At 56.0% G+C, this 27,718-nt stretch overlaps 1 protein-coding gene and 2 long non-coding RNA genes across 8 annotated transcripts in view; 1 reads left to right on the top strand and 2 right to left on the bottom strand.

The window, feature by feature from the left end:
• Nucleotides 1-3,109: 3,109 nt before the first annotated feature.
• Nucleotides 3,110-8,426, bottom strand: LOC140689543 (uncharacterized). Of its 2 annotated transcripts, XR_012064591.1 has the most exons (3): nt 7,705-8,426; nt 7,109-7,273; nt 3,110-6,793 (listed from the first exon to the last, which is right to left on the bottom strand). It is a non-coding gene; the product is annotated as an uncharacterized lncRNA (long non-coding RNA). The 2 variants fall into 2 exon arrangements; XR_012064590.1 differs by having other exon boundaries at nt 7,109-8,426.
• Nucleotides 8,427-8,603: 177 nt separating this feature from the next.
• Nucleotides 8,604-9,111, bottom strand: LOC140689541 (uncharacterized). Its single transcript, XR_012064588.1, has 2 exons — nt 9,013-9,111; nt 8,604-8,823 (listed from the first exon to the last, which is right to left on the bottom strand). It is a non-coding gene; the product is annotated as an uncharacterized lncRNA (long non-coding RNA).
• Nucleotides 8,819-27,718, top strand: part of MYOM2 (myomesin 2) — a 74,253-nt gene continuing 55,353 nt past the window's right edge. The window contains exons 1-2 of one of the 5 annotated variants that reach the window (XM_072950558.1): nt 9,552-9,863; nt 20,456-20,617. In XM_072950558.1, the coding sequence (XP_072806659.1) occupies nt 20,606-20,617 (12 nt within the window). In that variant the 5' untranslated portion in view covers nt 9,552-9,863; nt 20,456-20,605. Of the gene's footprint in view, nt 8,978-9,129; nt 9,219-9,551; nt 9,864-13,768; nt 14,001-20,455; nt 20,618-27,718 lie in introns of those variants that run through there. The other 4 variants (XM_072950562.1, XM_072950559.1, XM_072950561.1 and 1 more) reach the window with 4 other exon arrangements.

Below are 27,718 nucleotides of genomic sequence, written 5' to 3'. Positions count from 1 at the left end.
TCCACCAGGCTCTTCGGGCATTTGTGGGGCAGGACTGTTACGGGCCCCAGAGTGACATCCAGCGCGATGAGGTCATTTCAGAGCCATCACCTTTTGCAGAGTATTAAGGACACCCTCCCCTTTCCTACCTCACTCGCCCTTCGCAGGTGTCCCCACAGGGGACAACCTGCCTACAGCGGACCCCAGACACAGGTCCACATTCACAGGGTGGCCGGTACTCCAGCCCAGGTGTAAGTGACCCCAGAGTCGTACACACTGTCCCCCTCTGTGGGTGACCAGGGAAGGGGACTCCTGAGCGCCTTGGAAGTTTCTCCAAATGTGGGCCGGCGGGTGCCACCCCCAACAAACGCACAGCACCTGCTGAGAGCCGGGCTCTGTCCCAGCTGTCAGGCTGCCCAGTGACCAGGTGGCAGCCCACAGGTCAGCCCCTCGGAGATGAGGGGAAACCCCACCTGCACCCCAAGGAGGTGACGAGCCTCCTTCCCCGGCTGCGACCTGCCCGCCGTCCACTCCTGCGGTCCAGGGATCAGCGTTCGTTCAGGAGTCAGTCATGAGCGGGGCCTTCGTGTTCGCAGCGGCCGAGCAGCAGCAGTGGTGCCCGGGTCAGCACGTCCGGGTGTGGTGTCTGCACAGGCCGGCCGGCAGGTGCGAGAGGCCGGCAGGTGCAGGGGCGGAGGCACCGGGTGATGGGGGCCCTCATCCCCTGTGCTGTGGACGGGGACACTGACTGTGACTCCGCAGGTAAAGGTGGTCCTGCTGCCCAGCCTGGGCGCTGTGCCCAGGGCCCTCTCGCTGATGTAGCGAGGGCTCACAGGGCCCAGGATGACCTGGGACGACTATGTGCTGACCGTGGACCAAGCCTCACTCTCCAGAGTCCAGGTTCTCAGACTGATCCTCGGACGGTGGCAGCAAAAAACAGAACATGAGAGAAAAGTCCCTCAGAGCTGCCCTTCGTCTCAGAGACACCCTGAGGGGAGCTGCCGCCGCGCCGCCTGCTCCTGCCCGTGGGCTCACTCAGTCGGTCCACAGCCATCTCCAAGTCTTCTGGGCACTCGAGCTCTGGGCCGCCCCAGTCACCCCTCTGTCAGCACCATGGGGCCCGGAGGCGCACAGGACACCTGGCTGGGTCTGGCTCTGTCTTCACTTCATCTGAGCCCCGGGGACCCCATCCTCCTCTCCAGGCCTGCTCCTATCTTGCTCCTGCTCTGGGCCCTTCCGAGGCCCTTCCCTCCCCGCACCCCGCAGTGGCCTGAAGGCTCTTTCTCGTCTCCACGCATGGCCTGTGCTCCCGGACCCTGCGAGCCCTTGCTGCATCAGCGAGAGGGCCCTGGGCCCAGCGCCCAGGCTGGGCAGCAGGACCACAGAGAGTGTCCAGCACGAATCTCACCCTCTGGCCTTTGTCATCACCCGGGGATGGGCCTCTCACTGTCCTACACAGACGCAGACCCTCTGGTGGCCTGCTTGTCCCCAGTGGACCCAGACTCCAGCCCGGCTCACAGGGCTCCCCAGTCTGCCTCTGTCAACCTCTGCACACTGTCCCTGCTGTGCCCCCATCTTCATGCCTTTCCAGGCACTCAGGCTGTCTTGCTGGTCCTCATGTGGGTCATGCGTACATACGTCCCACAGAGTTTACAGTGTCCTCTCTGCCTGGGCCCTCTGTCCCCATGTCCCCTGGCTCCTGTCACCCCTGCTCACTCTCGCTCAGTCCTGCCCTGGAGACGGCCTTCCCACACCACCCTCCCCACTTCACCTCCTCTGTCCCGCCACTGTCTGTCACTCAGCGGCTTTGGCTTTTCTTTGTTTTATTTGAAGTATAGTTGGTTTACAATGTTGTATTAATTTCTGGTGTGCAGCACAGTGATTCAGTTGTACATACATATTCTTTTTTAGATTTTTTTCCATTATAGGTTGTTACAAGACACTGAATGTAGTTCCCTGTGCTCTACAGTAGGTCCTTGTTGCTTATCTATTTTATATCTAGCAACGTGTGCTTACAAACCCCAAACGCCTAATCCTTCCCCCACCCCCACACTGGTAGCCGTAAATTTGTTTTCTGTCTGTGCGTCTTTTTCTGCTTTGTGAATAAGCTCATTCGTATCATTTTTTGAGATTCCACGTATGAGTGATGTCGTAGGATATTTGTCTTTCTCTGTCGGGATGGCTTCACTTAGCGTGGTCACCTCCAGGGCATCCTTGCAGCTGCACATGGCCGGTTTCACTCTCCCTGTGGCTGAGCGGTGTTCTCCTTGCTTTTCCTGGTGGCTCTTGTTACTGTCTAGCTAGGCGACGTCCCTTCTGTCACTGTCACCCGTCATGTCACATCACGTTGTTAGTGTGCTGCTGTCCTGTTACACGAGGCCTTTGCTGTCACCCGCTTGGATCAGACCTTTATCTTTGGCACAAATATCCAGTGTGCTGTGTCTTCTGATTTTCCACTTACATCGGGCCGTTGTTATTGTTCCCCACTTAGATGTGCCTTTGTGGTTAACGTCCGGCTGTAGCAGGTCTGTTTGCTTGCTCTGGTCTGTCACCCTCACTGGAAGCCAAGCTCCGTGGAGACACGGGGGGCCTGGTCCCGCCTGCCCCTGTGCCCCCAGATTCTCGGTCAGCCTGGGACATGCAGGCACTCAGCTTGCACCTGTAGGTTTACCGGGACCACGGGCGAGTGCGTGCGTGAGACTCCGCGGGAGAGCCATCTGAGATCCTCCTACCCCGCCAGGCAGAGGGTGTGGCCCTGCCCGGACGGAGGTCACAGTACCGCAGCTCCAGGAGTGACACGGCACTTACCTGGCCATTTTGTATTTATCTACAGGAATCCACCTTCAGCACAGTCTCTAAAAGGCACGTTATGTGAGCAGGTGGGGTCCACACTGTAGTGAACAGTCTTTCTGCCGGGGCGTCTGCCAAACCCCAACTGTCACTCATGTCGCATTTGCTCCTCTCTCTCTCACCGCCCACCCCTCAGTTCTGCAGTCACCTGCCTGTGGGCACAGCGTCCCGACTTTTATAAAGACGTCCCGGGAGCTGCCGTTCCTCCCACCAGATCGAGGCTTGTGGGTGAGTTTCCTGACCTCTGAAGCCACTGAAGACAAACACAGTCGGATGTCCGTTAAGGTGGTGACAACAGATTTTATTCTGTTCCCACCCACAGTGGGAAGAGACAAGGGTCACTGGGAGTCATGCAGAGGTGACAGTGACTTGGGGGAGGCTGAGGGATCTGGGATGGGGGAGACCCGTGGACAGGTGGCCAGGGTCAGTCCTGCATGTGTGAAGGGTCCACATGTCTGTAGCAGGCGGCTGCCCGAGTTAGGACTGCGCCGTCCCCAGGGCCTGGGAGACCAGCCCTTCCTTCCTGAAGATTCCATCTGAAGGCATGGCTCTCAGGCCCTGGAGAAGGGGGCTCCTGGGTGGTGAGAGTTAAATGGGCATCTGAGGCACGGACGAAGGACTCACCCTTGCCATCCCGCTAAGGTCCCCACCCACAGTGGGAAGAGACAGGGGTCACTGGGAGCCACACAGAAGTGACAGCGACTTGGGGTGTGGGGTCAGGGCCTGTGGTCGGGTGTGGCTGGAACACGGTGACCCCTCCCGGCAGCCTCCACTCTCTGGGGTCTGGGTCTCCCAGGACACAGCCTTATGGGGCTGGCGGCCCTGCTAGAGTTTGGTTGAGGGTCCTGGTGTCCAGGTCTGGACAGAGTCGTCATGTGGCCAGAGCCTGAGGTCCTCAGGCAGGCAGAGTATCTCAGTCGGGGGAGACACTCAGAGACTCGAGAGATTAAAATCTAAACCCGCTCCTTTTTCTGCAAATTGGATGTTAACCTTTCTAATGCATTCTGAAAACCTTTTCTTCTGTTTCCATGGCATACTCTGGAACCTCTCAAACTTCAGCAGTGTGGTATAAACGGGCTTGCACGCACGAGCCAAGAGAAACAAGGTAATGTATCAAAAATATACCTCGTGCCCATCACCGGGTTCAGCGCTGTGTAACCGTCGAAACAGATGCAGGCTGCCTGTTGCCCCCGGGGTTTCAGACGACGAGTCCCTTGAGACTGAGGCTGCGAAGGCGCCAAGGCTGACTCCCCCGCCGCGTTCTGGGAAGTGGGAGGTGGTGCTAGCGTCCCATCCAGCGCGAGGGCTGCCCAGTGCCTGTTGCCGTTTAGAGAGTGTTTAGCTAATAACGTGATGTTGTGATTCAGGTGGTGATTACAGAAGGGCGCGGTCCCTTCGGCTGCTGCCAGTCTGCTTTGCTGGGCTCTGATCGGCCAGACAGCATCACCGCGACTGCCGGCGTCCGGGCTGGGCGGAGAGGCTGCCGGTCGGTCACCGGACATGGTAAACCCTCGGGCTTGGTTGTCATACTGTCTTTCCATCAGGGCTCAGCTCCTCCGAGGCAGGCAGGTCACAGGCAGCTGGAGCCCAGGTCAGACCTCCAGGGCATCTGGTCCAGGACGAGCACAGAGGCCAGCGCTCCCGCTGGGTGGGCGTCACCCAGGCTGCTTCCACTGGCTCTTCGCACACGTTTTCTGCTGCTCTGTGTCCCGTTTCCTTTTCCTTCGAAGGCGTCCATAACCAACACCCGTATTTCCCAGGCAGTGTCCTGCACACAAGGGGCTTTTCTCCACATCTTGCTTGTCGCAGGCCCCTCTGTAAACACCGAGGGCAGGAACACAGAGCAGAGCAGTGTCTGCGGCCCTCCTTTGTGTGTGTGCTGTGGGAACCGGGCCCCTCGCTGCAGACAAAGCCTCTTTTTGTCCGCTCGCCTCGGGGCTGAATTTCCCACTGTTTTCCGCGGCTCCAGCGGGATGGTATCCAGGAGCAAGCGAGGAAACTCTCGGTGGCCTCTGCTGCTAAGAGGTGACTGCCACTGAGGAAAGGACATTGATCGGTTGCCTTCTCACGGTTTGTTAGCGGTTAAAGGGGTTTCTCTGACGTTGCGTACTGGGTCCTTTTCAAAGAGGGTCAGGATAGAAGAATTTGTAACGGGGTCAGGGAAGTGGCTCTTCAACTCTTGGCCCTGAAGAGTGGATGAACACTCCCCCCCGCCCCCCGTCTAGTTAGAGATAATTTATTTGGCATAATTCAAATGCATTAAACCCAGAGATTTGGATTCCAGGAGGGGACGGATAACATGACAGCCTAAGCAGGAGTCATCTCAACAGTTGTCGAGTTCCGACTTGCTGGAGGAGCAGACGTGAACGAGACGCAGAGCCACAGCCAAGGGGGCGCCCAGCTGCGAGGCCAGCCCAGGTGTGATGACCCCAGACGTGAGGACAGGCCCGTGCTGTGAGCAGGCCCAGCACAGGCTGTGTCCGGGCTGCAGGCACGACGGGGGCTCGTGAGGATCAGGGAAGGCTTCCTGGAGAAGGTGGTACCCAGTCAGGTGGGCATGGATGCCCAGACACTGCAGGCTGGGGGCTGCCACCAGGGACTGAGGCTGGTGGGTCAGGGGACGGGTGTGAGGCCGAGAAGGGCTGGCAGTGGGCTTGGCGTGTCCCCGGGGGGCCTGTGCAAAGTGACAGGAGGAGGCGGTAGACAAGGTCTCTTTGGATCAGGGTGTCCTGCAGGCCCAGCCAGTTGCAGCTTCAAAGCACAAGGGAACTTTTCTTTTATTGAAGTAGAGTCGCTTTAAGTGTTGTGTTAAGTTCTGGTGTACAGGGCAGTGATTCAGTTACATATATATATATATAATATATATAAATTTCTTTTCATATTCTTTTCCATTATAAGCTGTTACAAGGTATTGGATATAGTTCCCTGTGCTTTACAGTAGGAACTTGTTATTTATTATATACATACTAGTGTGTATCTGCAAATCCCAAACTCCCAACTTATCCTGCCCCCTTCCTCCTGGTGACCATAAGTGTGTTTTCTATGTCTGTGAGTCTATTTCTGGTTTGTCAATCAGCTGTATCATTGTTTTTAGATTCCACATACCATAAGTGATATCATATGGTATTTGTCTTTCTCTGTCTGACTCACTTCCCTTAGTCTGATAATCTCCAGGGCCATCCATGTTGCTGCAAATGGCATTATTTTATTCTTTTTTTATGGCTGTGTAGTATTCCATTCTTTATCCAGTCCTCTGTTGATGGACATTTAGGCTGTTTCCATGTCTTGGCTGTTGTAAACAGTGCTGCTCTGAATACTGGGGTGCGTGTGTCTTTTCAAATTATAGTTTTTCCAGGTATATGCCCAGGAGTGGGATTGCTGGATCATAAAGTCTGTTTTTAGTCTTTTGAGGAGCCTCCATACTGTCCTCCATAGTGGCTGCACCAAACTGCATTCCCACCAGCAGGGCAGGAGGCAGAACCAATTTTAAATTCATGATTTCAGTCCTCAAGAGGGGCTGGCTTTCCTTCCTCTCTGCTCTGTGCTGGGTCTTATTTACACAGGTGGCTGGGTGACAGCAGGGAGGAGCCAGTCTCACGTTTCTGAGTCCCCTGGAAAGAGGGGTGTGACCCACCCCTGGGGACCAGGTGGGGAAGCACAGGGTAGGGGGTCAGGGGGCAGAGGGAGGGGGACTGAGGCCACGGCCTCTTTTGGAGTTTCCAGCGCAGGGTAAACACACAGGACTGACCGGTTCTAATGACACTGTGGGGCTTTGGGCTCCAGGGGTGTTCCTGGCTGCCTGGCTCCCAGCCTGGGTGATTTGGGCAGAGGAATGCTGCCTCCTGGGTGCAGGGCAGATGGGGGAGGCCTGGCTGGCTGGGTCGTTGGCATCTGTCACAGGCGTCCCCTGGCTGGGCCCTTTGCTGCGGGAGAGACGGCCCTTCCCGGCCAGGAGGGGTTTGAGCTGCCAGGACATCACAAGAGACAGAAAATGAAAGCCAGGATGATACACTGTCTCTGAGACAAAGTTGACTCTCGCTTCTCTGCTGTGACTGCCCCCCGCCCCGCTGCCACCCCGTCTCCCACCTGAGTCTCCGGGGGCCTCGGGCCTCAGCCCTGCTGCTCGTCTCGGGGGTCGGGACGTCAACTTCTCTATGCCCCTGTTCCAGCCACGGCCCCCTCTCTGCTCACAGTTGTTACTGTTCTCTTTGATTATTTACAATCAAGCTGTGGGTCAAAGCCAATGATTCAATACACTTAGCCGCTGATAAAAACTTACCAGTGCTCAGTTCACCACATGTCAATCCATCCATTCCTGGTTTACTCCGTTTTCAGCCCATCCTACTGAAGCGGGAGTTCCTGGAGGGCGGACGCCCTGTCCGGTTCTGTCCTGGAATTCGCGGTGCCTCCCCGTGGCGGGTGCATCAGCGCGGGGCAGGCTTAGCTGCGTGCAGCGAGAACCCAGGTCAGCAGTGGCTGAGGCAGTTAAGAAGTGTCTGTGTCCCTTTCCTGTGACCCGGGATCACAGCTCTGTGTTGGGTCACAGGATGGGGGGCAGACGTCCTTCCTCTAAGGGCACGACCTGGACTCAGTGTCCCGGCTGCCCCGCTGCAGGGAGCTGAGCCTGAGCCCCACGGTCCACGAAGGGGACAGTGACACGAAGGGGACAGTGATGCTGCAGCCGCTGCCACCCAGCGCATCCAACCAGGCGAATGCAGCCGAGGAGCAGGGAGCTGCCGCATGCCCCTGCACACCTCCACCTGCTGTTTCATTTCTGTTTTTAAAAATCCCAATAGCAAGTCCTTGGTCCCACCCCTAAGCACAGCCAGGCGACTTCTAAGCAGCAGAGATGCCACCAGGAAACAGCTGACTTACGGATCCGAGCTTTCAGACTTCAGGTTGTGACTCGTGTGTCGGGAAATCAATTTGCGGGGTATGGCCGCACGTGTGGGTTGACCGAGAGCAGAACGGCCACCGCCAGGGCTTGCCTCGTGAAGGGAGGGCGGGGAGCGCTCACACACGCGTGCACACATGTGTCCCCGGGGCTCGCGCCCGGGGCAGCGCCAGGGCCTTCGCTTTTGCACTTTCTGCCTCCAGGCCCGCCCGTCTGCCCTCCTCTCCTGAGACGCTTGGCGCTGCACCCCGCGGCCTCTGCCTGTGTCCTCTTTTCCAGTTAGAGATCATGGAGCGCGCGTCGGCGGGGTTCTGCAGGGACGCAGGGCCGGCAGGCGGTACAGACGGACGGACAGTGGGGTCCACGTGGCTGTGCAGACACACGTTGGTCTGTGTCTGCACCCACACCCGTCTCCACGCCTGTTTCTAGAAGGAGGCTTGTCGTGCGGTGTTTGCTCATGTGATGCCGGAGGCTGAGAGGCCCACAAGGTGCGCTCGAGCTGGGCCCGGGCTGGTGATGGCGCAGCTGGGGGCCCGCGCCGGGCGCCTGCGGCGGAAGACGGGTGTTCAGCTCAAGCAGGCAGGCAGCCAGTGCGTCCACGCCCCTCCGTGTCTGCGTCCCGTTCGAGCCATCCGAGGACTGGAGGATGCCCTCCCAGACACCCCCGGAAGTGATGTTGAAGCAGACATCTGGGCGTGCTGGGGCCCCGTGGAGCTGACGCGGAATCAAGCATCGCGCGGGCACGTGTGTGTAACGCGCCCGCCGCAGGCCGTTGGGGCGGGGGGGGGGCAGGCCGCGTGCGCCCTTTCCTTCTGAATTCCTCGGGGCCCTCCGCACAAGCTGCACGTCCTGAGTACCGCTCCTGACTTTCAGAACAACGAACATTTTTTGTTGTTTTTATTTTTGTTCCCTCCGGCTTGGGCCAGGGTCCACCTGCCCGAGGGCAGTCGGCTCCGTGTGCTTCGGGCTCTCGCCGCGGGACAGGCGGGGAGGGGGCTGCTCATTCCGCCCCCAGCGGCTCTGGTCTCGGCCCGCCTTCCGCCTAGAACCAGCCGAGCCACATGGGGCGTGAAGCCTGCAGCTGCCTCGGACACCGCCACCTGCTGGACAAGGAAAACGTCACACTTCGGAGCCAAATGGGAACTAAATACCAGGACGCTGAACTGGGAAGGACCGAAATATTTTAAGTGACATCACAGCTGCTACAAGATAGACCGGGGCACACGGGATACTCTCCAACCCCCTTACGTACACGTATGTTACTGAACGTGCGCGCGCACAGTACATGCCTGTTAGTTGAAGAACTGAAGTGCAGCTTTCTTTTCAAAGGTGGCGCACGTCCTGCGAGGAGTTACGTCCTCCAGCGTCGCTTACACACGGCTGGCCCCTCCGTGCGCCCACCGCCCTGTATGCAGGTCACTCCGAGGCGTGAACAAACGTGGGTTCCTCCCGTCGCGGGGGCTTTGGGAGAATCCCAAACAGCAGCGCAGAGCTGGTAAGGAGGCTAGAAAAACTGTACCTAGCGCTCGTACCGTAACGGTTAGGGACCCAAGAGGCAGCCCGGAGGACACGCCCACGTTCGGCAGCCGCGAGGTCGCCCGGGACCGAGGCGGCCACGCCCGCGTCTCGTTTGTGCTGGACCCCGTGGTTCGCCGGACAGCGCCCCTCTGACGCGGCCCTCCGTCGCCGCGCGCACCGCCGCCGCCCGCCGGGCCCCGCCCCTCCCGGCCCCGCCCCCGCAGCGCGGAGCGGCGCGTTTCCCCGCGACCCCCGCCGGGGCCGGGGCTCCGCCCCGCGGCCGCAGACCTGCAGGCGCCTGCGCGGTGGGACGGCAGCAGGTGCACGCGGACGGGGCTGGGGGCCGCGGGCCGGGCCGGCCCGTCCTGGCCGCTGCTTCCCAGGGCCGTCTCTGGCCCTGACAGTCGATTTTTCAGAAACACGGGCAGCGTTTCGTCTGAAACCCTGATACCCAGAGGAGGGCCTGGTCCCCACACGTGCTGGACTTTGTTAATCCCTCTAAAGCCAACATCTTTCTCGTTGAAATTTCAAACCGTGTTTGAAAGGAAGTAAGCGGATCTTGCCCTTGGTGTATTTCTGGAGCCTCCTTCCCTCACGGGGAAGCCGTCCTTTAATTTAAACGGTGAATGGCAGGTGCTGGAGGAGGCGGGGGTTGGAGGAGACGGGCTCCCGGAGTCACGGGCCCTTCGGGTCTCCGGAAGCTGGCCGGGTGGGTGACGCTGGGCTTGGGGGCAGCGGAGCGGGGTGCTGCGGCTCTGGGTGAACTGGAGACCGTCGCCGAGGACGTCAGCCTCCTCACCTGTGCCAGGCGGGGCTGCGCTGAATCTTGTCACCTTCTCTCTGCGGGATTCTGTGCAGCCGACAGGAGGCAGGAGTGGATTTGAAATGTCACCGCCTTTACTTGAGCACAGTTACGTTTTTGCAAACAAATGACTTTAGAATCTTGGGTAACGCTGACCCGGTCTGGGTCAACTATTTCAACACAGGATTTTGCTCCTGGGAAAGCCTTCGGATTGGCACTTCCATCAGTTCTGGGATTAACGAAATTCCACTGTCTCCTCATCTTTTGCGTCTCTGTCACTCTCTAACAAAGTGGACGTTAGAGCGGTGTGCACGCTGGTTTTCGTAGCTCGTAGGTTTTCTCTATTTTCTTGGTCGTTTTTCCTCTGGAGAATTCATTCCGATTAATATTCCAGTTCAACTGTACCGATGCTGCAGTTAAGTCCATCCTCAGTGTTCTTGATTTTGGTTATTTAATTTTTATTTCTCAAAGCTCTATTTAGTTGTTCTTGAAACCTAACGCGTTTTCATGTGAACTTAGATATTCTCAAGACTGTCTCTTATTTCAGCATTTCACACGTTTTCACTCTATTACAACTTGACTGAGATATAACTCACACACCATGCAATGCACCCGTTTCAAGTGCGCAGTTCAGTGGTTATTAGTATGTTTACAGGGTTGTTCAGCCACCACACAGTACATGTTAGGACGTCATCTGGGGTCTTCGTGACTGGACCACATTCTGTTTTATCCATGAATCAGTTGCGGGTGTTTGGGTTGTTTCCACTTCGGGGTGTTCTGAGCGGAGCTTCTCGGGGTGTGGAGGGACTAGCATTCGTACCTGGGAGTGGAATCGGTGGGTCATGTGCTGACTGTTGGACGGCCAGCCTCTTCTCCGTCGTGGGGGCCTCATCCCCCCACTCATCAGTGCTCATACATGGGCAGGTCTTCTCCTCCCCGTGTTGTCACCTGCCCGTCTGATGGCCGCCGTGGGGGTGACGGGCTGCCCCACTGTGGTTTCCATCTGCGCCTCCCTGGTGAGGACTCCCCTGATGGTGGAAGTCCCGGGAATCTCAACGGGTCTGTCTTGCACGGGGTAGTCTGCACAGGTGTCTCGTTACCTTTGACAAGATGCTGGTCATCGCAGCTGGAAAGTGGTTTGTGAGAGTGATTTCCCCCACAGATGAGGTGCCTTTCTCAGAGTTTATTTACACTTACTTTTTCCAGGTGTCCAGGGGTGGGGGGTGGAGACTGTTCATTGGGGACGCCCTTTAGCCAAGTTCAAGGCTTAAGTTTCTCTCGAGAATCCAGAGGGCTTGACCTGAGGCTGTACTTCTGTACCACTGTGTCCTTGTCCCAAGGGTGCGTCTCTTTGGAGCTCCAGGGACAGGTCACTTACGGACTCCTTACCTCCTTTCAGACACAGGACTTTTATTTCTGCCTCCTACATAAGACTGTCACATGAAAGTTATCTGTCACTGCAGGGCTTCATTATTCCCTCTGCTTCCGGCTGGTGTGCCTTGCAGAATTCCTTGTCAGTTCTGTGTGTGTGTGTGTGTGTGTGTGTGTGTGTTAGTCAGGGTTCTCCAGAGAAGCAGATCCAACATGAACTCAAACACAAAAACTACGGGAGAGAGAGATTTACTGTAAGAAATTGGCTTACACCCTGGTGGGGCTGGCAAGTCTGAGATCCATAGGGTAGGTAGCAGGAGGGCCGGGGAAGAGTTGTAGTTTGAGTCTGAGGCTGTCTGCTGGCGGAATTCCCTGTTTCTGGGGACCTCGATCTTTTTCTGTCCAGACCTTCAACTGATTGGGCGAGGCCCACCCACACTGGGGAAGACAATCGGCTTTACTCGAAGTCCGCTGATTTAAATGTTCATCCCATCCAAAAAAGTGGTGTCACAGGAACATCTCCACTGGTGTTTGACCAGACATCTGGGTGCCACGGTCTAGCCAAGTTGACACGTAAAATGAACAGTCCCAGTATGTACACACACACACACACACACACACACACACACACACACACACACCCCTTCAGATTTTTAAAAACTTATTTTCAGTGTACGAGTTGCTGCAAATAACTAATCTGATTACTCAACTTGGAGTTTTCTGACACTGATATTTTTTGGTTAGATACAGTTACAGTGACTAGCTGGAGCCAAGTCAGGACTGATACAACTTTTTTCCAAAACCGCAGATTATTTGTAATACAATTGTTTAACTTTCCTTATAGTGTTTTCCCTCTCTCCTATAAAATACTTTGGACTTTCTTCTTAGTATCTGTGAATAGATTTTCTCCCCTCGGAAGGGCCGAGATGGATCCGCCGGTTTGGCGCGCCATCTAGTGGACACAAGTTGGACGCGCACCTTGTCAAGCTTTGCAGGTTAGGCTGAAACGGCGCTTCTCAGAGTGCGTCCTGAGTCTCCCGGAGATCTGTGCCCTCTTAGGGAGTCTGGGGCCAAAGCTTTCCAGTACTGATGAGATCGGCGGCTGAGTTACCAGCGTGAGCCTCTGCTCCCGTGCGGTGGAATTTGGAATTCCCGCGTGAATTCGGTGAGCGCGATTCTCTGAACGGCCCACGACGCCCCGCGCAGAGCGGGGAGGACGCCCCGGCGGCGGCGCGGTCCCGGGACGCCAGCGTGGCGCGCGGGCTTGTGGCTGCGGCGTCAGCTTCCACGTCGCACCTGATCCTCAGGAATCACCGGGTAGCGTTGCCTCCAGCAAACGGGAAGCCTGTTCACAGCCCTGACTCAGGCCGGGCCCTGGGCGCCCGGGCCCCTCGCCGCGTTTCCGCCCCAAGCTGGGGCGCCGCGAGCTGAGCGCAGAGCAGGCGCCGGCTGTCTTGTCTTAAGACCAAAGATTTGCAAACATAGAAAAGCGTCCCATTCTATTTTTTTGTTTTGTTTTCAAAATAGTTATTTTTCATAAATACGTTATTTCTGTTAACATGTGATGGGTTAGACTTCGTTACCTTAAAATGAGTTGCGTTTCTAACGGGGTAAATATGGGGCGGCATCACCCACATAAATACAGGCTGTCTGGGATGTTTTGAAGGGTGATTAGGGCCCAAAACTGAAATGTTTGAGAAACTTTGGGCTAAAGGAGTACTTGTAATCTGCAGATAGTTAATAACAGAGTAATGTTGAATTCAGAAATGAGAATGAATTGTGTAATGACTAGTAATAATAACTATTTGTTTATTGCTAATTTTTGATCCTTTAGCATCATCTCATCTGTACGTCAAGAGTCCGCAGTTGATTCCTCTGCCTTCACTTTCCACAGGATTAAAGCAGGTCCCGTTCCTGACTGGACCCCATGTCTTGAATCAGTTCATTTTATTTTCTTTTAAACAACCAAACCAAGGAATGTTATCGAGTGTCTATTATATGACAGCCCCAGGAATAGTTCTCAAAAATAAAAACGAGACATTCTCTCCTGCCTCTCCTGGGGCAGCGTAATAATAGCCTTATTTATGTGCACTTTGAAAATAGTTTCTCAAATTTCTAAAATGACCCCCAAGTTTAACTCAGGAAGGTCACCTCTTAATTTACGAGTAATTGAAGTGCTCTTAGGCCCTGGGCATCCGGTCTGCAGTTTCAGCCCTAACTGGCTGGAATTAGAATTATGTAAACAACCTTTCCATGAACTTAGGACACTTTACTGCTGGGGTTTTATCTCTGCGTTTCTCTCGGCGGCGTCTCCAACAACAATGATAAAAGAAATCTTTCAAAGAAGAGCGGCAGTGTGGACCTCAAGGCAAGGGAGGTGATTCTGTGCAAGCTTCTCACAAGCATAAAAAAGGAAAATGAATGTGTAGCTCATGGAAAAAACAGCAAAACCACAGCTTTTAATCAGACCAGAATGAAGAATATCGTCTTTTGGAGAAAAAGCACCAGCCTCACCAAGAGAGCGCCTGGCAAGCGAGTCCCTTTTTCTGAAGTACGTCCGACCCCTGATCGGGTCCACGTCTCCAGGTCCGTGGGTGCTGGGCTCACGCGGGGTGTGGTTAGGGTGTGTGTCGGGGTCCCCCAGAGGGACAGCCAGCGGGCCAGGTGGGCAGAGAGACAGACACAAGAGGAGGTGGATTGTGGGAAGTGGCCCAGGGGTTACAGAGGCCAGAAAGCCCTGCGCCCAGCATCTGCAGGCTGGCGACCAGGACGGCTGGGGGTGGGACACCGTCCAACTCCAGGGTCTGAGGGCCGGCAGCTCTGACGCCCCAGGGCAGGAGGAGAGCGAGACGCTCTCCCTTCCTCCGTCTTGCTCTAGTCAGGACTGCCAAGGCTGGGAAGACGCCGCCCACACGGGGAGGGCCGTCTTTGCTCAGTGACCCCACCGAATGCTGACCTCTTCCAGACACGGCCTCACGGACACCCCAGGACCACTTCTTGCCAGCTCCCTGCGAGCCCCTCAGCCCCGCCCACTTGACACGTGAAGTCAGCTGTCCAGGTGACAGCAGGTGTGTGCCTGTTGTCCCCGAGTGTTTGTCACAATCCTCCTCTCACTCTTAGAGTGGGTTCCGCTTGGATGGTAAGTTGTAGGGTTCCCTGATTATCACGGGATCAGGGAGCTTGGAGCTGAGACAGGCAGGTCCTGGTAGCCCTGGTTGGACGAAGAGCCACCTACTTCATTCTCACCCCTCCTTTACGGGAAACCTGCATCTGCGCCCAGTGCGCAGGGCACTGTCGCAGGGCTCATGAGAGACAGCCTTAAGGACACAAGCCTTGAATGTCAGTCCCGAATCAAATATTTGGCCATTTATTTGGTGTCATTAGCCAATTGCTCTGCTCAGCTTGCTGAGCACTCAGCGCCCTTGGAACAGTGGCCTTGGACCCGGGTGGCCGTCCTGGGGGGCGGTTCTGTGCTGTCGGGCCCCCTCACCCTGCAGGCACTCGAGGGGGCCCCGGGCCCATGAGGACCGCTTCCCGCGGCAGGGCTGGCCTCGTTCTAACCAGAGGGGCCCAGAGGCCTAGCGGTCCAGGGATGGGGTGGCGGAGTGTTGTCCTGACCTTAGCTGAACCGTTCCTCCTGCACCTTTGTGTCTGAAAAGCCGAGTTGTATTTGGGGGATCTGGGAAGCTCTCAGTGGCATAATCTTGGGGTTCCCAGGAGGTTCGAGGAGCAAACACAAGCAAACTCCTGTCATGTGAACGCAGACTGGAACCTCCCCGGGAGGCGACTGTGGTTTTCCAGGCCTGGCCGTGTTCAGACGTCCGGTGTTGGGCAAAGCAGGTCTCCGGCCCAGAGGTCGCCCTGGTCCGCTCTTCCCACCGTGTCTGCTCCCGGGAGCGAGGGGCAGACGGCACCGTGATGCAAATGAGCATTAAGCAATGCTGCATTCCAGCCACTGTTTCCTACCGCCGTGCGTTTAGAAAGAATTGGAACTTAAGCCCATGTTTTCACGTGTCTGGGGGCCTGGCGTGTCAGCAGACTTGACCTGTGTGAGTCACCCCGTAACTCACTCTGGCCGTGACCTCCCTGAGTGGATTGTGGCCCAGGTCACGTGCTGAACTGTGGTCATGGCCATGACCTTGACCTTGACCTGGCTTCACACTCCAGCTATGGGAACCAGCCCTTCCCTGGAGGCTCAGTCACAAGGGCTTGAAGATAAAGATACTTGAATTTTAGTTCAAGCCCATGCAGGACGTGTGACCCTGCTGATTTTTAAAGACTTTTTGGGGCCTCAATTTCTGCAATTGTTGGGTGAAGGGAAGGGGCCGGGCGGGGCGCCTGCCAGTGTGCCGTCCGGCTCTGAGGGTCCTTGGTGGGTGGGCCTCTGTCCTGCCTGTGTCTGCACACCACATCCACTGCCGCCCCCAAGAGCCCAGGGCTGCGTGGTCCGCGTGGTCTGTCTCCTGCTGAACCCGCTCTTACCCTCCACCCATTTTTATTCCGTTACAACCTCTGTTCTTCTAAGTGCGTGGCTTGGCTGCGTTGGTGGTAATCTTTATGCCATTAAGCGCTTTCAGAACAGAATCCTCCTGGCGTGACTGCCCTGTGTCCCTGTTCCCTGGCTCCCGTTCCAAGCCAGGCAGCTGGCGACCCTGTCTGTGGGGGTAACGCTCCCTTCCCTGCTCAGTCATCCAGGATTGAAACCATAGCCTATCGGGGCTTAAACAAGGATCACCTAATCTCACTTTCCAAATGGGGCCGCCAAGGCCGGGGCGGTGGGAGAGGATCTGCCCGGGCCGCGCGGCTTCAGGGACAGATTAACAAACAGGAAAACCAGGCCAGGAGCCAGTGCCCTTGAGAACCAGCTCAGGGCGCTCCGGCCAGGTCTCACCGCCTCCAGGCTGGTTCTGACTGTTTGATGACAGTGTCGAGATAAACGTCCCATCGGTGGAGGCCCACGTCTGGGAGCAGAAACCTGTAGGCAGAACCGACAGGATGAAGCTGCACTTGCACAGTGAGAATGGGTTTATGCTGCTCGTTGCATGGGCATGGCTCGGTTCCGTCACCGTGAAGCTTCAGGCGGACACCGAGTCCCCGTCTGCCTGCACAAGTCCTTGGGCGCAGGGGACAGGTGGTTTAGAAGAAAGGCCTACAGTGTCCCGTTCTGGTGGTCAGCTGGGCAGTTCCCATAGCCTTAAACACAAGCATCAATATTGCATTAAGGGCCACGTTATGGTCGTGGCTCTCATCAGGGCGGAGAAGCCTGTGGTCGCCTTTACACTGTGAGCAGCCCCAGTCTCGGCCTTTCCTCCCCAACGTGCGTCCTCAGAGTCTCGTTGGGTCTCCTCTCTGCTAAGCGATTCCTGTCCTGTACCTGGTCCAGATGGACCTTGCGAGCCAGAGACCCCGGGGGTCCCCAGCTCCCCCATCTCCTCCAGGAAGACGTTGGAGGTCACAGAACACACACACGACACCTGCAGGGTACGTGGCGAGAGCTGTTGCCAGGTTTCCTAGGAGGAGTTTTGGCTTACAAAATATGGAAAAACTCCGGGCTCCATTACAGAGACGGTGAGGAATGCCCAGACGCCCGCGGCCCAGTTGCACTGACATTGGAAAGAATTCCAGTGGGATCACCGTGCAGTTTCTTGCTAGTGTGGAAGGAGGCAGATCAGCTAGTTTGTTTGGTACTTTTTGTGCCAGGTTTGGAGCTGGGTCCTTGGACTTCCCGGTCAGCAGAGCACCCTGGCTCCCTGTCTGGTGGGTGACATCGACTGGCCAGTGTGCAGCGACAGATGGAGACAAGGGGTCTCGCTTACAGTGGGGTCCCTGGAGGCACCAGGGGGTGTGTGCAGAGTGTGGTGACAGTCATAGTTCAGGCAAGAGGTCCACCCAGCGTGAGTGGGGTGGTGGCCATGGAAGTGGACAGACTGAGGGTCAGCAGCAGGATTGTTCGGAAGGAGGTGGGGCCTGGGGGAGGCGTCCTGGATGTCCACCTTGTGCTGCGCGTGGGGCAGGGAACCCTGGACACGGAGACCAGTGTGGGTGCAGTGGGTGGGGACTGAGTTTAGCCCTCGACGGTTGAGTCTAAGGTTCCGTCTGCTCTTCAGAAGGAGGTGGGGGAGCAGCTGGACATAAGGGCTTGGTTACCCTAGGAGGGCACCTGCTTCGGGATGGGGCCTCGCAGCTAGCATGAGGTTGTGGGAAGAGAAGGGGGCTGTGAACCATGCAGGGAGGGGGAGCTCCAACATTTCATGGCGCCTGTAGGAGGCGGTGCCAGCCAAGGACAGAGAAGAGAAAAATCCAGAGACATGGAAACGACGGGGAGAGCGTGGCACCCCAGGGGCAGAGGACGCACTTTCCAGGAAGGGGGAGGTCAGCCGGGTCCGACGGCGGTGAGCGATCGCGCAGCCTGAGAGCAGACATGCCCTTGGATGTGGTGACGTGGGGTCATGGGGACCTCAAGTTGTCCTGGTGAAGGGGGCAGGAGGGAGATTGGAAGGAGCCAAAGGGCCGTGGGAAGTGGACAAGCGGGACGTGACCACGACAGACCAGAAGGCCGGCGGGGCAAGGCCACTGCTGGGGCGCAGTGTGTGGCGGAGATCGGAGTCGTTCCTACGCTGGGGGAGGCTCGGAGACGCTGGACCAGTGATGGGAGAGGACCCAGTGGTACATCCTGAAGTTTGGCTTGGATCTTCTCAGCGTCTTCGGCGCTTTTCTCAGCGTGCTCAGCCCCTTCTCCCTCCTCGAGCTTGTGCAGGGCAGCCGGGCCGGCGTGCCGTCGGGTCGCCGCGGTGTGTTCCTGAGTCAGGGCCTGCGGAGGGCCGCATCAGGTGCCCCGGGGGCTGTGGGGCTTCCTTCCTGGCCGACGGGCTCGCAGCGCACTCCAGTCCTGCGCCTGCTCTGGGATTACTCCACGGGAGGGCGTGTCGGCCTCAGGGGCAGAAGGAGAGAGAGTGGGTGCTGCTAAAAACGCCCACGAAGTTCTTACCCTCTTCAGTTGGATTTCCCACTTCCAGAATTTTCATTTCATTCTTTATAAAAATGAATTCCAGGAGAAAATCTAGACGGCTTTTGAGTATGGCGATGACTTTTAGGTACAGCACAAAGACACGATCCAAGAAAGAAGTAATTGATTGGTGGGACTTCTTGTAATTTAAAAACGTCTGCTTTGTGTGGAACGATGTTAAGGCAATGAACGGACAAGTCACAGGCTGGGAGAAATATCTGCAAAAGACACATCTGATAAAGGACTGTTACCCAAAACGTGCAAAGGACTCACACATCAACAGAAGAAAATGAAAAACTAGATTAAAAGTTGGGCAGAAGACTTGAACTTCTGCTCAAGACACTTCAAAAAGGGTCTTGACAAAAGGCACCTCACCAGAGAAGACACAGAGGGCAAGTCAGCATTTGAGAAGGGGCTTCACATCCTGTGTCACCAGGGAAACGCAACTTAAAGCCGCGAGGCACCCCCGCACACCTGTGGGAGCAGCCCGAGTCCGGACTTGACACACCAGGTGCCGGCGAGGTGGGGAGCAGCCGGGGCTCTCGTCACTGCTGGCGGGGGCAGAAGCGGGCATGCAGCCACGGTTTGGTGGTTTTTACAAAACTGGACTTACTCTTACCCTGCACTCCCGCTGGATGAACTGGAAAACTCAGGAAAACCAGTCTCATAAGTTAAGATTTAAGTCCATTCAGTACCTGCACACAGGTGTTTACAGCAGCTTTATTCATAATTGCCCAACTTGGAAGCAGCCAAGACGCCCGTCAGCAGGTGAATGGATAAATAAGCTGTGATATGATTCAGCACCAAGAAGAAATGAATCTTCAAGTCATGAAAAGACGAGGAGGCTCCTTAAATTAGTGTGCCTAAGTGAACGAAGGCAGTCTGCAAAGGTCACCTGCATGATTCCAACTCCAGGACCTTCTGGAAAAGGTAGAGCTTTGGGGGCAGTAAGTTCAGGGGCTGGGACGGGAGGGAGGACCAGGCGGGATACAGAGGCACTGTCATCAGTGAACCTACTCTGTGTGACACTGTAGTGACCGGTGCACATCGTTATCCACGTGCAGTACATCACCAAGAGGGGACCCTGCTATAAGTGGGCTTCGAGTGACTGTGACAAATGCACCGTCTCGGGGGAGGCCGGTAACGGGGGAGGCCGTGCGTGTCGGGGGCAGAGAGTTTCTGGGAAATCTCTGTACCTTCCACTCCATTTTGCTGTGAGCCTGAAACTGATCTAAAAAGATCTTTTTTTTTAAAGTAAGGAATAAATTACAAAAATATCTATGCTATCCTTAAAAATAAAATTTCAGTTCTCTGATGAAATTCTCTACCTTGTAACCTTTTTTCCTCAGCGTATTAGTTATGGGTATTTTATTATTATTTTTTTAACTGAAGTACTATTACAGTGTGTCAGTTTCTGGTGTACGGCACAGTGTCCCAGTCCAGTCATGGGCAGTTTAAAATGTGCCTGTAACTCCCATGACATGGACACCTGGGACTTCTGCATACTGTTTATTTTGCTGGTCTCCTGTTGGGTCGAAGAGCGCCTCCCGCTCTGGCCCCTGGAACATTCACGTCCGTCTGGAGCCTCCGAGTGCGACCTTATTTGGAAACAGAGTCTTAGCAGATGTAATTAGTTAGGATTGTGCTGGGGTCGTACTGGAGTCTGGGGGACCCTGGATCCAGTGAGGGTGCCTGATAGGGACAGAAAAGGACACAGAGACAGAGGAGAGGGTGGTGTGAAGGTGCCCCAAATCCTGGCTGGTGATGGATCGTCATCCATCCATCCATCTATTATCAATCAGCAATCAATCAGTCTATCAAATATCTATCATCAATCTATCGATCGATCTTTCAATAGTGTGGGTGTCATCAGTCAGTCAGTTACCTGTCTGTATCGGCCAGTCCATCTGTCTGTCCTCTATCACCAGTCATCCACCATCGATCTGTCGGTCTGTCTGTCCTAGCTATTCTGTGCATCCTCTGTCCGTCTTTCACCTTCTCATCTCTCTCTGTTTGCATTTTGTCTGGATTTCAGTTGCTGCAGATGAGAACCCCGTCCTGCTGGGCGCAGTCTCGTTTTGTCTGTGGGGTAGAACTCCTTCGTCACGGACAGAAGTGAGAGTCACTGGGACACCTGACGTATCACGCACTGCGCAGAGCTGGGGACATAGTGGATGTCCCATAAATGCTAATTAAAGTATGTGTACATTTTAAAGTGTATATGTATGTAAAGTACATATACGTAGATATATGTGAACGTATCCGATAAATGGAGGTAAAGAATTACTAAATACAGCCTCGCTTTGTCAACCATGGATGTTTTTTCAGTTCTGAGCCACTATTCACAGTCACGTTTACTGAAGTGAGTTTCCACGTCTCTGACCCACCCCTCTGTTGAGCACAGAGGTTGTGCTGTGACCTGGGGAGAAGCGGCCCGTGGTCTGGTGGGTGGGTTGCTGGGGACGTCAGGAGAAACGAGAAGGTGTGTCAGGGAAATGCACTCAGAAATTGGGGTTCAGTGTGTCTTGCTCTTACATAGTGGTGTGTGTCTGTTCATCCCGAACTCTTAGTTCATCCCTGCCCCAGCTTTCCCTTTGGTGACCATAGATTGTTTTCTGTGTCTGTGAGTCTCTTTCTGTTTTATATAGAGTCATTGCATCATAGTTTAGATTCTACGTATACATGATGCCATGCGATATTTGCCTCTCTCTGGCTGGCTGGCTTCACTTACTGTGACGGCTCTCAGTCCATCCATGTAGCTGCAGATGACAATATTCCATTCCTTTTCATGGCTGAGTAATATTCCACAGTGCATGTGTCTACACCACACCTTCTGAAGCCGGTCAGCTGCTGACGGGCACCTGGGTTGTGTCCATGTCTCTGTGCCTTTGTGACTCTCATCTTGTCCACTGACCTGTTTTTCAGACTCCTGGGCACGTCCCGTATGTTTTTCTCTCTAGTTTCTGCAGCAAACTTCAGAGCCAGTTGCTCTCATGTGCTTTACAGACGGGGAGACAGAGCCCCGCAGTCGGCCTGCGGAAGCCCCCCGGCTCCCGGTGGGACCACGGTTGGGCCTGGCCTCTGAGACGGGGCCCTTGGGCAGTGGGTGCCTGGTGACAGCCAAGATCGATCATGCCAGTCACATGTTATTTATATTTGGACACATGCTGTGCAAAAGCACGGGCAGCCTGCAGTCATCTGGGCAGTTCGGATGCCGCGCACGCCTGTGGTAATGACTATAAATAAGATGTAACTTGCCGACTAGGCACAGGTCCTCTTTTAGGTAGGAGTTCTGGCTAAACGAACCCCAGGATGAAACCAAGTCAGAGCTCCAGTCGTCTCTGAAATTAAAAAGCAAAAACAAAACCAAAAAACAACCAAACACTCACAACCACAGAGGCCACTGTCCCTCATCCTCCATCCATGGCTAACCGTGCCCTTGGAGTTCGGGGCTGCGGCCAAAATGGTAAACATGCTTATTGCAGTCAAGTGGTGGCTAGGGACCCCTCTGGGAGTGTCCGTTTAGGGACCAGGGAGACTAGCTCCCAAGGACTGAAAATGAGTCTGTGAACTCCTGCGTGGCGTGAAGATGCGTGGGGAGGGCGGGCTGCCAGCCCCGCCCTCTTCTCTGGGGTCAGTAGCTGCATCTTCAGTTTCCTGGGCATGAAAAGCGCCCTTCGTGAGTCAGGAGGGCGCTTTCCATGTTTCAATTTTTCCCAACTGGAGTTAGACTTGTTCCCTCCTAAGATCAGGCTCATGATTTACGACGACGCAGGTATCAGTGTGGGGCCAGGCGTCCCAGGCGTCTATAAATAGCATTTCCTCGGCCATAAAAGGGAGGGAGTGGCGGGCGTTTGGAGCGAGAAGCTCTCTGCTTCCCTCGGCCGGAGCCTGCAGGCTGAGCCTCTCTCCTCTCTGCCTCTTTCCTTTCTCTCGGGGTAAGTTTCCGTCTCTTCTTTCCTTTTCTCATTCGAGGCGTTGGAGTGGTAGCTGTGCACCAGCTGGTTGCACTCAGATTTCCTAGATGGATCCATGTCAGGGTGAAGAAAAGTGGACAGCACCATCCTCTCCGTGCTGGAAAAGTCAGCCGGCAGTCAGGTCGGAGCCCCGGGTGTCTCTGACGCAGTCTGGATCTGCACACTCTCTGTTGTGGGAGGTTCGGGGCCTCTTCCCAGCACCTGCGTCTTAACCCCGGGTTCTGCAGCACCTCCGGCGCGTCCCCGGGTTGGCTGATTGATGCCTGCAGTTTTCACACATCTCAGGAAGGAGAGCCCCTGTGAGGAGAGGGCAGGTCTGAAATGGGGTGAAATAAACGCGGGTATTTCTTAAGAAAGAGAAAGAAGAGAGCAGAGCTATTCAGCTTAGACCTGGACTGTGGCCTGGAGGGGACAGGGCAGAACACGGTGCTTGTAGGGGTCTCAGCTCGAGACCGCGGTGTCTCCTTTGTGCCTCTGGATGCGTTATGGTCCTGCAGAATTTTCTGGCTCAGTTCTCCTAACAGAGCCTGAGCTTTCTCTGGTCGTGCTCCTGAAAAGCTGCCCCAGAGAAGGGCCGTGGGGTTGCTGGGTGCCTGCCCTCAGGGGGCCTGGAAGGGCCCGGCAGGCAGACGAGGGGGGTCTTTATGGGGGGAAACGCTTGGCTTTCTCTGCCTCCTGATCTCAAGGTCCTTTCTCTGGGAGCAGAGGTGAACGGGCGTCAGAGAGCACGTGGAGCAGAGAGCGTTCAGAGGAGTCATTTAATACCCGAGTCCGGATCATGTTTGCAATGATTTTGCATGAAACTAGCGCCTTCACTCGTGTGCCTGTTCTTTAAAAAACGAGGAGAATCTGGGGGAACAATTTTAGGGGAGGGAATAGGTGTGTGACTTGGTTTATCTTGAGTTCTCTCAATGTGTGACAAGCTTGCTGAGCGGCTGGAACGTCCCCCTGTCCAGGAAGCAGCACATTTTTGACCCTGCTTACGCCGCGGGGCCGCAGGGACAGGCTCCCTGGGAGCTGGAGAGGCCTGTAGCCGCGAGGAGGCACAGGCAGCCGAAGAAACTGCGAAGACATTCAGTCCTGGGTCTGAAAGGTGGTTTGCGGGAACACTTGGGAGTTTGGCTGCCGGACATCAGACGTCAGGCCGCATCGGATGATGACGGTGTAAGAACTATTTTGTGTCCGGTCAGATTTACTTCTGGAGCTGAGAGGTTTGGAAGACTCTCGGGGAAAGCAACTCAAGCCGTCTCGGGAACGGAGGGCGCAGTGGTTTGGGGGTGTGGACCGGTCCTTTCTCTTCCTCTAGGGGAGCTCGAGGGCGGTGTGTTTGTGAACTTGGACAACTTCAGCTGCACAAATGCCAATTTCTTCTATTAAATGGAAGTAAATGTGTTTTAAGTGAAATGTGTGCACAGATGTCACCCTTCTGGGTGACATGAGAGGTGGGCCCCAGCAGTGCTCGCAGGAAGGGCCAGGACCAAGCCAGCGAGTGGCGCCCAGTCCCCTGAGCTTGAGGACAGGCTCACGTTTCATTTCGGTTTCATGATTCCCGAACGTGTTAGGAGCGTCCGTGGGTGGAAGGCGGGCCGGTGCCCAGTCAGACGCTGGGATGGAAGCTTGGCTCCATCACCGGGCACCGGGACCGGGGGGTTCTCGTCACCTCCTGAGACTCAGTTTCCTCGCAGGAGGAGGTCGGGAATGGGAGGAGGCATCTCGAGTGTGTCAGTTCAGTCACAGCTGTGGAAAGCATCAAAACGCGTGTGTGTGGACCCGGGCGACTCCGCGTCTTTGGTATTTGAGGACGATCGGTGCTCAGAGAGGGGTGTTGCCTCCGGTGGCTTCGGACTCGGTCTCGAGTTTGGGCACTTTGAGTGCTTGAAAGCCGTCACCTCCTCCAGCCCTCAGTCCCCACAAAGCAAGCAGAAGCCAAGAGCTGTGTGGGTGGTGGGGTCCGTGCAGGACTCCAGGCCCCAGCACCCCGCCCCGGGTGCACCCCAGAACCCGTGCTGGGGGACGGCTGTTCTCCTTGCCTCTGGGGGGGGTCATTTCCCTGAGAAGGAGAAAGTGTGGGGAGACCGTGCAGACCACCGCTGCCGCCCTCTCGTCGTGGTGTCTCCCCAGCGCAGCTGGCCACGTTCTCTCTGTGGTCCTCACGTTGCCTGGCGACCCTCAGGATGCAGCTTCGGACCCTGTGCTGAGCCTGCAGACAGCTCGCTTCCAAGAGGTGTGCTCACCCCCGTCTGCAGGCGATCTCCCGGGCGGGGTCAGGGACAGCTGGGAATGTCCTGGAATTCGAGGTCCAGGGGGCAGAACCCAAATGAGTGCCCTGGGCGTGGGCTCGGGCTGTGTGGTGGCCCTGCGGGCACTCCCGGGGCGGGGTCAGAGGCACGGAAGACGGGGTTTGCTACCATCCCAGGAGCAGGCGTCTGAGATGTTTCTGTCCTTGAAATGCTACGGTTCCCTGGTCCAGGCTTGGCGGGCATGCGGCAGGTGCTCCAGGTGTGCAGGGCAAACAACGGGGAGAGTCCTGAAGCCCCCGGGTTGCTGGCCCCCCCATGACTGTCCTTCAGTGACAGCGAGCACCGGGGGACGAGTGCCTGCTTGCTGCCACCTTGTCTTGAGGGGATGTGGGAGCAGTAAGTCTGCCCTCGGAGCAAGGGGCCCCGGAAACGTGTCCACCTGACTGTGGCCCACGTCCCTCCTCTGTTCGAAGTGTCTGCTCCCAGCGGGAAGTGTGAGGACTTGCAGGTCACACAGGCTCCTATCACACCATCCCCTAGACACGCCAGGTGTGGCCCGTGCACGGAGCGCTGAACTGCACAGTGCAGACCAGTTAAAGGTACACGGTCACCAGCTGTGGGCACCGCTGACCTTTCCCAACCCTTCCACGTTCAAAACAAGAGCAGCATCTTGTCAAGTGGGGGCCGCCTCTTTTGGGGGTGCTGGCTGCCACAGTTTAAATGTGTCAAGATAGCTTATCCTCTCCTGTCACCCAGGCCACTCTTGGACCCTGCCCTCTGCCAAGAAATGCAGAGAGATTTGAAGGGTAACAACACAGATGTAGGTAAATATTGTGACAGGGCAGGGACACCAGGGCAGTGGCAGCCACGGGGATTGCTCTGGGCATTCTGGTGTGGCTGACTTTCCCTGCATTTGGGCAGGTACCTCGGAGAAGGTGTCTCGGAGACAAAACTGGTTCAGAGTGGTGACATCTGCCCCCAGCACGCCCGCTCCGAGAGCTTTCCCCAGCACAGGGAGGCACTCCAGGGACAGCAAATGGAATGTGTACCGTTATGAGCGAGAAGCTTTTCTTCATGATTCACCTTGAGTCACTTGTTAGCAGACCCACTGAGCTGCAGCTGGGGATGTTGCAGATATTAGAGTGATCAGTACATGCTTGTGGATGCCTCCTCCTACCTGCAGAATTCAGCTTAACAGCAGCAGCAAACAGCAAGAGCATGTGGGGCCCCCCCGGTTCTGGCGGTTACTCCCCACGAAGCACGGTGCCAAGCACTGTGTGGATCCAGGAGACTACCTGTGTTAGAGGTGCGACAGGTTAGCCCAAGGTCACACCAAAGTGTGGAGTCAGTAGGTCTGTCAGATGTCACAGCCTGTGCACTTGACCTCAGCCTCATGGCGCGTCCGTCGGACAGGCAGGGTGGAGGGGATGTGTGTTCACTGCGTCCCAGTAGGTGCAGCTTTCTGCTGCACATTTATAGTCAGTTTTATGCCACGTGCTATAGGACACACGCTGGACCCTTAGTGGATTCATGGTGGTTGGTGGACTAGTTGGTTTTTAAGAGGGACTTTTGAGATGAGTTAGTGCGGAAAAGTGTAAAATGCCCAGAAATAGGAGTCTGATGACCTGTGGATGGCCAGCCCTTTCCATATCGTTTTCGGGAGACCATTTCTCCTCTGTGGCCACCGGGTCCCCTGCCCTGCCCAGCCTCCCCCGAAGAGCAGGGGTTTGGACACTGAGGATCCTCCCAAGTGCCACAGCTCTGCGATCCTAGGGGATCACCGTCTGATGGAAACTGACTGTGAGGCACAGACTTGGGATGGGTTATGTGTTTCGGTAAGTTTTCCACCATCCGCTTAGAGGTGTGTGCGCGGGGGGAGAGTGAACTTAACGACCCATTTCAGGGCACGGCCTGGCATTCCTGCTCCTGGTTTCCATTCTTCTGTCCCCTGGGCTGTGCCCTGGGGCCTCCTGAGGGTTCCTCCTTTAAACCAGGCAGATTATTGCAGTGTAAACACAAGTGGCGTGCGCAGGGCTCAGGCCTGGAGGGGCTCTCGAGCCCCTGCCTTTGGGAGGCTAACGCTCACAGAGAGTTAGGAGTGCCGTCCGCACGTCTTTTTCAGAAAGAGCCCGGTGCCCAGGAAGTTGGCGTTTTCTTTCCCTGGGGGATTGTGTGCGGCAGAGGGCCTCCGCCCGCCCGCGCTGGCCCCCCCACATCCCAGGCTGCTGGCCGGGTCTCAGTGACTTCTCGTTGGGGGAGAATTTAGCCGAAAAGCGCTCCCTTCCCCACGTCCCCCAGGCTGCCATGCTGGGCTCAGTCCCCACTCCTGCCCTTCCAGCCCAGCGAATCTGCAAGTAGCCGTGAGATGTGCTTTTAGAAGGGAGGGTCTGGAAGGGTCCTGGAGACTCGCTCCTCTTCCAAGCCCCCTCCGGAGCAGCGAGAGGCTCCGACTCCTGCCGCAGACGCCGAGCCCTCCACCCGTGGTCCTGGTCTTTCCAGAGTGGCTTCTCCCGTCTCCTCTTTCGTGTCCTGAGATCCTGTGTTTTCCTGCCTCCTGCCTGCCTCCTGGGATGCCCTCCCCGCACCGCCATCTCCCCTGTCAGCTCCCCAGACGTCAGGGCTGTTCTAACACGTCACCTGCTTCAGGGCCTCCGGGGCTGCCCGCGGCCCCGCGCTGCCCTGCGTGCTCCCTCCTCGCTTCGCGGAGCCTTATCTCCTCGTCTCCTGTGCCCTCAGGGTTTGTTTACATCCCTAATCTGAGTTTTATTTTTGTCCTTATCTCACGCGTGGCCGTGCGCAGTGCCATGAACACATGCGGGCTTCTGTAGACGGCAGCTGAGTTTACAGTGAAGTGAGACGTGCAGCCCAAGCTTCTGATTTTGATGGACGCAAACGCGAAATGAGATCAGGTCCCAGGGAATGGGACAGGTGCCTGAGATCATTTCCTCGCACATCTCCTTCTTTTACTTCCCTCCCCCGCCAAGAAGGTTTTTAAAATTTTTTATTTTTTTCCTTTTCTCACTTGAAGTACTGTTGATCTACAGTGTGTCAGTGCAGCGAAGTGACTCAGTTATACGTGCA

Source organism: Vicugna pacos, chromosome 26, assembly GCF_048564905.1.
Source record: "Vicugna pacos chromosome 26, VicPac4, whole genome shotgun sequence".
Taxonomy (NCBI): domain Eukaryota; kingdom Metazoa; phylum Chordata; class Mammalia; order Artiodactyla; family Camelidae; genus Vicugna; species Vicugna pacos.
Note: the sequence above shows the minus strand (reverse complement) of the source record. Positions and strands in the feature narration are given on the sequence as shown.